This window comes from Coregonus clupeaformis, chromosome 28 (genome assembly GCF_020615455.1).
Source record: "Coregonus clupeaformis isolate EN_2021a chromosome 28, ASM2061545v1, whole genome shotgun sequence".
Classification (NCBI taxonomy): domain Eukaryota; kingdom Metazoa; phylum Chordata; class Actinopteri; order Salmoniformes; family Salmonidae; genus Coregonus; species Coregonus clupeaformis.
The window spans coordinates 1,574,614-1,588,040 of record NC_059219.1 but is presented as its reverse complement, the minus strand read 5'-3'; the positions used below and the strand labels follow the sequence as shown (position 1 = coordinate 1,588,040).

Sequence of the window (13,427 nt, the reverse complement as noted above, 5' to 3'; positions counted from 1 at the left end):
CACTATTTGAAGTGGATTTATGCCATTAGCACTGATATACTTTTACTTAGAAATCTGTATGTGTGTGTGCATGTGCTTGTGTGCGCTTACCTACAGAAGCGAGCACGCGCGTGTGTGTGTGTGTGTAAGCGTGCATGTTTTTCTGTGTGTGTGTGTGGTCTGACCATAAAGAGCCTGTAAATTCACTGTGCCAGCTCTGGAGCGGTGTGCTGTGTTGAGTAATTAAAAAGCTGGAGCTTTGGCAGCCAGGGGACTGAGCTTGCATCCCCAATTAGCGCCCTATTCACTTAATAGTGCACTACTTTTGACCAGGGCCCATAGAGCTCTAGTCAAAAGTAGTGCACTATGACTGCCATTTGGGACATAGACCAAGTCAAAACCATTAAGGAGTGATCTAGCATTCCTGCAGGATTAGGGGGTAGAAAAGGTATATAAATATTTGACTGAATGATAGCATTGAGTGGCAGCACATCAGTGTAGAGTAAATGTGATTTGATGCAGTTTGTGATGTAGAGTTAGTAGAGCGCTGCAGGAGATGGGTTGTGCAAGTGGTAGGTATGCAAGTCTGACTGGGTGAGAGAGAGAGAGAGAGAGACAGAGAGAGTGAGAAAGAGAGCAGCAGTTTGGGCATGGCTCATGGAAAATCACCTCAGGCTTGAAATTGCGATGAAAGTAGCAACAAGCCATAACAAATGATTTGTCAAAAACTTTTTATTTTTTATACCTTGAATGTGGTTGAAGTAAGTCAGAATGTCCTTGTTTTATTATTTTTATTCTAAGAAAAGACTTGTGGTGTTTCTCTGGGATTGAGTCATTGTGGTTAGGGCGGTGTGTTACTTACCGGAACCTTGCAATTCTTTACACAGGTAGAGTTGCGTAAACTCCCCGAACTGTGTATGCACGTCCACCAACTTCACCATCGCACCACCGTTCATACTTGTCGGTCTCTGGCATACCATAGCATGTGGGGCAAAGTTGAAGCTGTAATGGAGGACTGACTGGGATATGAAGATGGATGTGTGTGTGTGTGTACGTGTGTATGTGTGCATGAGCACGTGTGTGTGTGTGTGTGTGACTGATTGGCTGCTCTGAGAGTGAAACACAATACTGTGCAGCCCAGTGCAGCAGAACGAAGCGACGGCGTCATCTCACAGACTGTAATCAGGCCATTCTCTATGAATGCTCCATACTACTGTTGTACTGGAGTGTAAACATTCTAGGGGAATTGATTGTGTTGCTCAGCTATGGATTACGGTTTAAAGTGACTGAGTGGTGCGCTCTGGGATTTAGAGGAGCCTACTTAAATCTGGGGAACATGTACAGAAGATTGGCCAAACGGAGACCAAAGCTGAGCAACACAATCAATTCCCCTGCATGGCAATGGATTAGCTCCCGTCAAAATCTGATAGATATGTTGGAAGGATAACTACAGCAATATAAACCATTTGCACGCACACTTTAGAGAGTGATTCATATTACTCATTGGCACATTGGACCATACGTTTACTGGATTGTTTTGAGACAGTGAGTTGTGTCAGGTCAACTTTGTGGATCTAATGGAGCATGTAAGACGATGGAGCAGGGGAGGGGGAGTTCAAGTCTGTCAGTGGTAGAGTGAATAGTAATACCAGGGTAATGGCTGTTTGTCTCTGCCATAAAGAAAGAAAGAGGGCTCTGGATGACTACTTTAAAATAGAGATTGCCCTCAATGGCGCTGCCCATGCTGTCACAGAGGATGCCATTTGCAAGGATAGAACGTGTGCTATCTTTCCATATCTATGGTCTCTGCACTGGAGGCCTGGGTCATTGAGTTCATAAACAGCTCACCAGTTGACATGGGAAGAGACGACAGTAGTAGAACAGACAGTTTGTAGCAGGGGGAAAATTTGTTGAAGATGGAAAGAAGCATTGACCCATTTTAATACATTGTCTTCACATTTGAGGTCAATTTTTTTCTTCACCTTTGTACCAGATTTGCACGCGTTGCACACACACAAATAGAGTTGAGGCTGATGCAAAAAATGGTCATTTTGTTCTTTACAAACTTGACCGGTGCTGTCACACACATTCAATATTTTGACATCAAAGTTCACCCTTGCAGAGATGATATGTGCAACCATAGAAAAGGCGAGGGACGCCTTCGAGAAGAGGTTTATGCACCCCCTCCCCCAACTCACGCAACACCTTTTTGGTGAATGTAAGGCTTTAGGTCACACACATTACGTTCAAATAGGATTCCCATGCAAAGATTTGAAGTACCTGCCAAACACGTTTGAAAGTGTTTTTATGTCCATGCCTCCAGGATCAGAGGACATGTTGAGGTTAAAGGGATCACACATTGTTTTGTTGGAGGAAGCAATAATATCCCTTTCAGTAAGAGCATACGAAGCAATGGGGCTGCCCATGCTGTGCTATCATTCCATATCTATGGTCTCTGTACTGGAGGCCTGGATCATTGAGTTCATAAACAGCTCACCAGATGACATGCAGCCAGACGACAGTAGTATTACAGACAGCTTGTAGCTGGGGGAAAATGAGTCAAAGATAGAAGGAAGTGTTGACCCATTTTAATCAGGGCTGGGAATTGCCAGGGACCTCACGATAAGATATTATCACGATACTTGGGTGCCGATACGATATGTATTGCGATTCTCACTCTGGTGACAGAATTTTCCACAACATCACGATTTGATATTGCGATTTGATGTTCCAAACATATGTCTGCTGCAGAGAGACAAGAGAGAGCATGAGAAAACGAGTTTTGATCAGTCATGGAAATAAGTGGTGAAAACATGTTGGCTCACTATTTAAAAAGAAGATGGAGAACAAGCTATACTGGAGTTTTTGCGCAGGTATAGCCGACTAGCGCAAGCTAACGCTACCTAGCAAAAATATATACAGTATATACAGTGGCTTCAGAAAGTATTCACACCCCTTGATTTATTCCATATTATGTTGTGTTACAAAGTGGGATTGAAATTGATTTAACTGTAATTTATTTTGTCAATGATCTACACAAAATACTCTGTAATGTCAAAGTGTGAGAAAAATTATTACATTTGTAAAATAAATATGAAAAATACAAATATTCAACCCCCTGAGTCAATTTATGTTAGAATCACCTTTGGCAGCAATTACATCTGTGAGTCTTTCTGTGTAAGTCTATAAGCGCTTTCTACACCTGGATTGTGCAAAATTATTATTTTCAAAATTCTTAAACCTCGGTCAAATTGGTTGTTGATCATTGCTAGACAACCATTTTCAGGTCTTGCCATATATTTTCAAGCAGATTTAAGTCAAAACTGTAACTCGGCCACTCAGGAACATTCACTCTTCTTGGTAAGCAACTCCAGTGTAGATCTATCCTTGTGTTTTAGATTATTGTCTGCTTAAAGGTCAATTCAGTGTCTGGTGGAAAGCAGACTGAACCAGGTTTTCCTCTAGGATTTTGCCTGTGCTCAGCTCCATTCCATTTCTTTTTTATCCTGAAAAACTCCCCAGTCCTTAACGATTACAAGCATACATTTTTACATTTTACATTTTAGTCATTTAGCAGACGCTCTTATCCAGAGCGACTTACAGTTAGTGAGTGCATACATTTTCATACCCATAACATGATGCAGCCACCACTATGCTTGAAAATATGGAGAGTGGTACTCAGTAATGTGTTGTATTGGATTTGTCCCAAACATAACACTTTGTATTCAGGGCAAAAAGTTAATGACTACTTTAAAATGTACGTTTTAAAGTTGCTTTTCCAATTTTTTTGAAGTATTACTTTATTGCCTTGTTGCAAACAGGATGCATGTTTTGAAATGTTTTATTCTGTACAGTCTTCCTTTTCACTCTGTCAATTAGATTTGTATTGTGGAGTAATTACAAGGTTGTTGATCCATCCTCAGTTTTCTCCTATCACAGCCATTTTGAGATGAGGCTTATGCGCCCCAACTCACACAACACCTTTTTTGATCAATGTACAGCTTTAGGTCACACACAACATTACGGTCAAATAGGATTCACGGGTAATAAAGAAAACACCAGTTAAAAAACCTATGTGTCATTTTAGATTCTGATCTCAATTTCGAATCACACATTAGGAATGTGACCAAAATAGCTTTTTACTACCTGAGGAACTTTGCCAAGGTGCGGACGTTTCTATCTCAGGCTGATACAGAGAGACTCATCCATGCTTTTATTACAAGCAGGCTTGACTACTGTAATGCTCTCCTGTCTACCCAATAAGGTCATTGGTCAACTGCAAAACATACAGAATGACGGAGAGCACACATTACACCGGTTTTAAAGTCTCTGCAATGACTGCCTGTGAGTTTTAGAATTAATTTTAATATTCTTCTATTGGTTTTTAAATCAATCCACGATTGTGCACCCCAATACATGTCAGACATGCTTTTGAGTTATGTACCCAGTAGGTCCCTCAGGTCCTCTGGCACTGGCCTTTTAACTATCCCAAAGCCTAGGACCAAGAGGCATGGAGAGGTAGCCTTTAGTTACTATGGCCCCAGCCTCTGGAATAGCCTGCCAGAGAATCTGAGGTGGCCAAACACGTTTGAAAGTGTTTTTATGTCCATGCCTCCAGGATCAGAGGACATGTTGAGATTAAATGGGTCACACATTGTTTTGTTGTATAAGGAAGTAATAATACCCCTTTCAGTAACAGTGTACAAAGAAGCATGGAACACTTACAGTGAGGGAAAAAAGTATTTGATCCCCTGCTGATTTTGTACGTTTGCCCACTGACAAAGAAATTATCAGTCTATAATTTTAATGGTAGGTTTATTTCAACAGTGAGAGACAGAATAAAAACAAAAAAATCCAGAAAAACGCATGTCAAAAATGTTATAAATTGATTTGCATTTTAATGAGGGAAATAAGTATTTGACCCCCTCTCAATCAGAAAGATTTCTGTCTCCCAGGTGTCTTTTATACAGGTAACAAGTAGAGATTAGGAGCACACTCTTAAAGGGAGTGCTCCTAATCTCAGTTTGTTACCTGTATAAAAGACACCTGTCCACAGAAGAAATCAATCAATCAGATTCCAAACTCTCCCCCATGGCCAAGACCAAAGAGCTCTCCAAGGATGTCAGGGACAAAATTGTAGACCTACACAAGGCTGGAATGGGCTACAAGACCATCGCCAAGCAGCTTGGTGAGAAGGTGACAACAGTTATAGGAAGAAACACAAAATAACTGTCAATCTCCCTCGGCCTGGGGCTCCATGCACGATCACACCTCGTGGAGTTGCAATGATCATGAGAACGGTGAAGAATCAGCCCAGAACTACACGGGAGGATCTTGTCAATGATCTCAAGGCAGCTGGGACCATAGTCACCAAGAAAACAATTGGTAACACACTACGCCGTGAAGGACTGAAATCCTGCAGCGCCCGCAAGGTCCCCCTGCTCAAGAAAGCACATATACAGGCCCGTCTAAAGTTTGCCAATGAACATCTGAATGATTCAGAGGAGAACTGGGTGAAAGTGTTGTGGTCAGATGAGACCAAAATCGAGCTCTTTGGCATCAACTCAACTTGCCGTGTTTAGAGGAGGAGGAATGCTGCCTATGACCACCATCCCCACCGTCAAACATGGAGGTGGAAACATTATGCTTTAGGGGTGTTTTTCTGCTAAGGGGACAGGACAACTTCACCGCATCAAAGGGACGATGGACGGCGCCATGTACCGTCAAATCTTGGGTGAGAACCTCCTTCCCTCAGCCAGTGCATTGAAAATGGGTCGTGGATGGGTATTCCAGCATGACAATGACCCAAAACACACGGCCAAGGCAACAAAGGAGTGGCTCAAGAAGAAGCACATTAAGGTCCTGGAGTGGCCTAGCCAGTCTCCAGACCTTAATCCCATAGAAAATCTGTGGAGGGAGCTGAAGGTTTGAGTTGCCAAACGTCAGCCTCTAAACCTTAATGACTTGGAGAAGATCTGCAGAAAATCCCTCCTGAGATGTGTGCAAACCTGGTGGCCAACTACAAGAAACGTCTGACCTCTGTGATTGCCAACAAGGGTTTTGCCACCAAGTACTAAGTCATGTTTTGCAGAGGGGTCAAATACTTATTTCCCTCATTAAAATGCAAATCAATTTATAACATTTTTTACATGCGTTTTTCTGGATTTTTGTTGTTGTTATTCTGTCTCTCACTGTTCAAATAAACCTACCTTTAAAATTATAGACTGATCATGTCTTTGTCAGTGGGCAAACATACAAAATCAGCAGGGGATCAAATACTTTTTTCCCTCACTGTAGGTATTATGACTGATAGTCTGACTGACAGCAAAATTCAATAATCCATACAATACATTTCATCTTAAAAAGGTATTAATGTCTTAAAGCTACAATATATAACTTTTTGGGCGACCTGACCAAATTCACATAGAAATTTTAGTTATAGATCTGTTATTCTCATTGAAAGCAAGTCTAACAAGCAGTAGATCTGTTTCTATGCTTCCCGTTCTTAAGTTATGTTTTTGCGTCTTTTGGTTTTGCACACCATCTTCAAACTGCTGGAAATACAATATTTTTGATTATAGAAAATATATTTCACAGCGGTTTAGATGGTAGAATTATTTAGAATGCTAGTTTTGTAACATAAATTGAAATTAGGCGAACTATCCGAATTTTAGCAACCAGGAAATGGTGCAGCGATTTCTGCGTAGTGCACCTAATAATAATGATAATGGGCAGTGATGATGTCCAAGAATAAATGGTTTATAGGGTATCTCTCTCTCTCTCTCTCTCTCTCAGGTGGCTCCTGACTCAGAGAGTACACTGAGGAAGAGGAAGGCCCCGGCACCCCCTCCTAGCCCTGCTGCCTCTGTCACCCCAGTTCCTAGCACCCCAGTGCCTCGCACCTCTGTCCAGATAGCCCCCTCTCCCTCTCCAGCCCCTAGCTCTCCTACCCCAAGCCTGCCTGCGGAGGAGGACTCTGGCTCTGAGCTGAGCAATGGGTCTGTCTACAGCAGCAGCAGTAGCAGTAGTGGGGTGGCCGCCGGCACCTCTGTCGCTGACACCTCAATGGCCGACTCTGACTCCGCCTCCAGCAGGGCTGATGTGTGCAAGCCCGGCCCTGATTCCACCCCCAGCAGCAGTGCTGCCATGGCTGACTCCTCCCGAGACTCCGCCCCTAGCAAGGTTGACACCGGCCCCAGAAGCAAGACTGATATGGTGAAGGCTGCCGCTGACTCCGCCCTTACCAGCAAAGTTGAAAAGGTTGACTCCACGCCCAGCAGCAGCGTTGACAAGGCCAAGCCCACCCCCGACTCGTCCCGCAGCACCACACCGGAGGAGACCAGAGGAGAGTCTGCTCTCGGCCTGAAACTAGACGAGACAGAGAACAACAGACACAGCGCCATGGGTCAGTATCATCAGTAACACATCTAGTCAATGTAAAGTGGCCGATCAAGGTTTCTCTCCTGTCAACCCACAGGCTGTTCCAGTCCCAGTGTTCAGCAGCAGATGACCACCACGTTGAGCACTAACTCCCTAAATGTTTGTCATATAACAGTGTAACAACCCTTGCCTAGGTTGGCTCCTTAATGATCTCCCCCAAATGGGTTAACCCAATTGGAGAACACCCGCAACGATTGTTGCACTACTACCGCTTTTCACTATAACAGGTTCCCCTCAACCTGAACTGAGTTGCTGGTGGTAGATATGATACCTGTACCAGTCATTTAGCCAGTAGGGGCCCAAGGTAGCATAAACTAAATAACCCCTACGTCACAGGACAGGAGTGGGCTGGTATTTCAGCGCTGCAGATTTGATTGAATGCCTTACGTTTTGTACAATCTGTCCTCAGGAAACCAGGTGAAATAGCATTGCTATTAGCCTTGCTATTCCTATTGATGCACTGTAGTGTAGAATATGCACAACATGCACAAGACTAGAGTTATATCGATTGCTTTACTCTTCATGTCTTTTCTTGAAACGGGTTGAAGCGGACAATATTTATTTAGCTTGGAGAGAATGAGAGAGGTTGAGGGATGAAGTGTTTAGTGCAGTGGACGCACTTAAAGCAGACAGCGCTGGGGTGTTGATTTATAGACCTGGGTGTGCCTCCCTCCGCTCCACTACTCCCAAGGCACTGTGCAGAACAAATAGACTTCTGCTGGGAAGACCCTGTCAGACCGACAGACCTATCTATTGCTCACAAGGCAGAACAACTAGACTTCCCCAAAACATAACAAAACAAATCATTATGATCTGATCTGAAGTTGTATATTTGTGGATATTTGTGGTTGTACATCATCAGTTGTACAGTATGTAAAATAAATAGATGACATGCACCAATTAGGGATGATTTACGACAGGGATTTTAGATGCTTCCCCTTATTTAACCCCTGTGGGCTAAAGATAATCATTGTTTACGTTCTATAATGTATGTGAGCGCAGTTGTTTCCTACCTCTCCAGCTGTGTGGAGACTAAGATCCTATATTGGCTCTGTTAGCAGGAACAGTGCTATCTCTCCTCTCTCACATGGCACACTGCTTCTATGTGCTCTCTTTTCCTTTTTTCACTTGTTTTCCCTCTCTCTCTCTCTCTCTCTCTCTCTCTCTCTCTCTCTCTCTCTCTCTCTCTCTCTCTCTCTCTCTCTCTCTCTCTCTCTCACACCATCATGTTTGGCTCAGGCACAGAGGCTCCATCTCTAATGGGTGGTTTTTGGATCGTTGATTCTCATCTTAAGAGACATTTTCTGTCTGAAAAATACTGAGATTTCAACACACTCAATTGGGGCTTTTTCAATCATTCCACCCACCCATTGTCTGTGTGTGTGCGTGCTCGTGCTTGTGTCCCCCTCATTGTTTTTAAAGGGCCTGTAGGTCATCTGTTAGCCTCTGCAGGGTGTGTTTCTTACCCTATGTCCTGTGTTGACAATAGGGAAGCTCTCATCTTAATCTGCTGTGTGCGGTTAAGTCCCGTAGCTAGCTGTCACACCTGTAACGTAGTCCATCATCTGAAGGGGCTGAGGCGCAGAGTTAGCCAGTCACTCCCACGGCCAGCTTTACTCCATGCAGTCCATCAGCTGCTGAGTAAGGGATGGGTGAGGCATATGTTGACATATTGCTCACATCACTCAGCACTGGCTGCCTTTACATCAGCCTGTTACTGGGTGTATCCCAAATGTCACCCTATTCCCGTATAGTGCACTATTTATGACCCAGGTCCCAGGTCAAAAGTAGTGCACTATATAGGTAATAGGGTGTTATTTAGGACCAACACAGTTACACCCCAGTGGCAGGCCATTCAGCTCCAGTCCACACAGTGCCATCAGTCTCTCTGTGATGCGGTAGTCCGGCCCTTGCCTGGAGTGTTTTGTGAAGCTCCTTTTCTATCTTCCCCAGCTGGGGTCTGGGGCATAGAGTAGGTCTGATCAGCAAGCAACACAATTGCCAATGAGAAGCTTCCATTCAAGAGAGGAGCTTTAATGTACTTTCTCCACGTACATTAAGCAGTTATAAGCAGCTTTCAGTTATTTGTTAATATATCTATTAATTGATTGCCTTGTGTCTTTTGTTTAATGTTTTTTAAAATTGTAATTTCTTTCTGCACAGTATGATGAACAAAGGCAAAAAAAAAACATGTAACAGTTGTATTTCCTGGGTTTTTCTTTTAATGATGATACAGAATTTGTGTTTTTCAATGCAACTTTCTCAAGCCTATTGACTTCCCCCATTCTAACACCCAGTGCTTGCTGCATCCTTCCTTTTCTTTAGGTGCTGAGCGTCCAGTGCCACTCAAACCTCGGCGAACCCCAGTACGAGAGCCCCCCCAGTTAGTCATCCCCCCACCACCGCCGTACCCTCCCCCTCCCTCAGACCCAGACTCCCCCGATGCCTCACCAGAGAGCCACATGGAGGAGGCCCCTCAGTGTAGGTCTCTCATCCCAGCTGACCTCCACTACTATTGGGCTGCCTTCTCCTCCTGCAGCTAGCCGCTCTCCTTCTAACCTTCATGTCTTCCTCTAACTCCTCTCCTTTTTCAGTGCTGCTTCCCTCCCTGAACTTCATAGTTGTTGTTGAATGTTGAATGTCCCGTGTGGCTCAGTTGGTAGAGCATGGTGCTTGCAATGCCAAGGTTGTGGGTTTGAGTCCCACGGGGGACCAGTACGAAAACAATAAAGTGTGAAAATATATGCACTAACTACTGTAAGTTGCTCTGGATAAGAGCTTCTGCTAAATGACTCAAATGTAAAAATGTTGAAATCAATCTCTGTGTGTGTATCACAGTTTTCCCTCTTAATGTGTAGTCCGGCTCATGTGGACATTCTATCCAGGCTTGCCACGTGGTTAATCTCCTTTGCAGTCAGTTAAACAGTTATGAGACCTCCTTTATAACAGACAGGCTGATAGGCCAGCTGAGCCCAATACTGAAGGTCAGCTGTGACGGTGAAGTTGCTTGTATCCCAAATGGTACCCTATTCTCTATATAGTGCTCTTCTTTTGACCAGGGCCTATAGGGCTCTGTTCAAAAGTAGTGCACTATATAGGGAATAGTGTGCCATTTAGGACGCAACGTTAATCAACCTGTGAGGCTTTCATCCAATGTTTTTTTGATCTCCTGCTGTCTGTTATCAGGCTGCGATAGCTGCAACTTCTTTCTCCAGGGCTCCAGAACACCTTTATCTACCCTGTCCTCTTTCTATCAACTTTCTCATGTCTTCTTATTTTCTCCCTTCCACAGTCTACTGCTGTGCCCCTGTCCGTTTCCCATTCTCCAAGCCTCGGTGAACAGACAGACAGACAGACAGACTTCTCTGGCCTGCCGTCCTCTCACTGTCTTCTTCTCCCACCTCCTCTCCTCCCTCGCTTCTTCTACACCTTCATCTCTTCCTGCTGGACCTCTACTCCTTCCATCCTCCTCCTCCTGTTCTTAGAACTGCCTTTCTTTCCCAACTCTACACTTTCAAATCCCTCAGTTGTGGAATGTGGCTTCCTTTTCCTTGTGTTTGTGGCTTGTTTTTATAAATGTCTGTATATACAGTATAAACTATAAGCCGTTTTGTATTTCAGCTAGTTATACAGTGGTTGGTACAGTAGAGAACTAAGAGGACAGAGTGTGATGTGTGAGGGCTGATGGGGACAGGGATGTGTGTGATCAGTAGGCTATTTAAGTGCAGATGAGATACCCATACATGTATTGAGTGTGGAGTGATTGATGAAGACATTTTGAAATGAGGGTATAAGGAAAGTCATATGATATCCACAAATCAATGATTTGATGGTGGTGGTATAGGTTTTTGTATTATTGCTTAGTGTTTGTAATGGTTAGTAACTAGAAACAAGGCTGTTGTTTCTCTGCATGCTGGTTGGTTGACTCCATTAAGGAGTGACCAATAAATCAATACAAAAAAGCACTTTTAAGTGCAAGATTAGCATGGCGTCCAAGACAGATAATTGAGATCAAGGATTTCCTTGAAATGGACAAGCATAAAAACATTAATATTTTATCATTTCATTGTACATTAAAGACTTTAAAGACCACTTGTTGATTGAGGCCATGAGGAAATTATTTGTGATTGGGATTTTGGTCTGTGTGTGCTGGTAATGTGGCTTAGTGTGTTTTAGTATGCTGTGGATAGAGAGATGATAGATGTCTGGATCTGACTGGATGTTTGTGAGAGAGTGTTACTGGCATAGAGAGAGAGTTACTGCCTGAGTGTCTTGACTTGGTTTGTGCATAGTTTGGGTTTATGTGATGGGAGCAAGCATGAGTTCATGTTTGTGTAAGATTTTGTTTTGGATAGGGATATACTGTGCATGTGCTTGAGGTTGTTTGTGAGAGTGTTTTTGGCTGTTTTGGGTATAGCCAGAGTGTGTCTGGTGATTAGGGAGAGTGTGTGCTGGCTGTGGTTGCAGCTGGCATGACTAAGCCAGTGCTTGGAAAGGTTTGGGAGGGCCACTCTGTGTGAGTCACTGGATCTCCAGGAACAGGCTCTCTTCACCATTACAGCTCTGCCCGAAGTTGACAGGCCCAGCACACACACACACACATACACACACACACACACACACACACACACACTGGAGACACACCAGAGACACACTGGGGCCAAGGTCACTCATGGGTTATAATACACTGCTCAAAAAAAGAAAGGGAACACTTAAACAACACATCCTAGATCTGAATGAATGAAATAATCTTATTAAATACTTTTTTCTTTACATAATTGAATGTGCTGACAACAAAATCACACAAAAATGATCAATGGAAATCAAATGTATCAACCCATGGAGGTCTGGATTTGGAGTCACACTCAAAATTAAAGTGGAAAACCACACTACAGGCTGATCCAACTTTGATGTAATGTCCTTAAAACAAGTCAAAATGAGGCTCAGTAGTGTGTTTGGCCTCCACGTGCCTGTATGACCTCCCTACAACGCCTGGGCATGCTCCTGATGAGGTGGCGGATGGTCTCCTGAGGGATCTCCTCCCAGACCTGGACTAAAGCATCCGCCAACTCCTGGACAGTCTGTGGTGCAACGTGGCGTTGGTGGATGGAGCGAGACATGATGTCCCAGATGTGCTCAATTGGATTCAGGTCTGGGGAACGGGCAGGCCAGTCCATAGCATCAATGCCTTCCTCTTGCAGGAACTGCTGACACACTCCAGCCACATGAGGTCTAGCATTGTCTTGCATTAGGAGGAACCCAGGGCCAACCGCACCAGCATATGGTCTCACAAGGGGTCTGAGGATCTCATCTCGGTACCTAATGGCAGTCAGGCTACCTCTGGCGAGCACATGGAGGGCTTTACGGCCCCCCAAAGAAATGCCACCCCACACCATGACTGACCCACCGCCAAACCGGTCATGCTGGAGGATGTTGCAGGCAGCAGAACGTTCTCCACGGTGTCTCCAGACTCTGTCACGTCTGTCACATGTGCTCAGTGTGAACCTGCTTTCATCTGTGAAGAGCACAGGGCGCCAGTGGCGAATTTTCCAATCTTGGTGTTCTCTGGCAAATGCCAAACGTCCTGCACGGTGTTGGGCTGTAAGCACAACCCCCACCTGTGGACGTCGGGCCCTCATACCACCCTCATGGAGTCTGTTTCTGACCGTTTGAGCAGACACATGCACATTTGTGGCCTGCTGGAGGTCATTTTGCAGGGCTCTGGCAGTGCTCCTCCTGCTCTTCCTTGCACAAAGGCGGAGGTAGCGGTCCTGCTGCTGGGTTGTTGCCCTCCTACGGCATCCTCCACGTCTCCTGATGTACTGGCCTGTCTCCTGGTAGTGCCTCCATGCTCTGGACACTACGCTGACAGACACAGCAAACCTTCTTGCCACAGCTCGCATTGATGTGCCATCCTGGATGAGCTGCACTACCTGAGCCACTTGTGTGGGTTGTAGACTCCGTCTCATGCTACCACTAGAGTGAAAGCACCGCCAGCATTCAAAAGT

The 13,427-nt window shown here is 44.5% G+C and overlaps 1 protein-coding gene across 5 annotated transcripts in view; it reads left to right on the top strand.

Annotated features, from left to right (window-relative positions):
* Nucleotides 1-13,427, top strand: part of LOC121570068 (protein cordon-bleu) — a 71,726-nt gene that overhangs the window by 49,214 nt on the left and 9,085 nt on the right. For 4 of the 5 annotated variants that reach the window (XM_041881535.1, XM_041881533.1, XM_041881534.1 and 1 more), the window contains 2 exons: nucleotides 6,775-7,384; nucleotides 9,745-9,900. In XM_041881535.1, the coding sequence (XP_041737469.1) occupies nucleotides 6,775-7,384; nucleotides 9,745-9,900 (766 nt within the window). The remainder of the gene's footprint in view (nucleotides 1-6,774; nucleotides 7,385-9,744; nucleotides 9,901-13,427) is intronic. The other variant, XM_041881536.1, reaches the window with a different exon arrangement.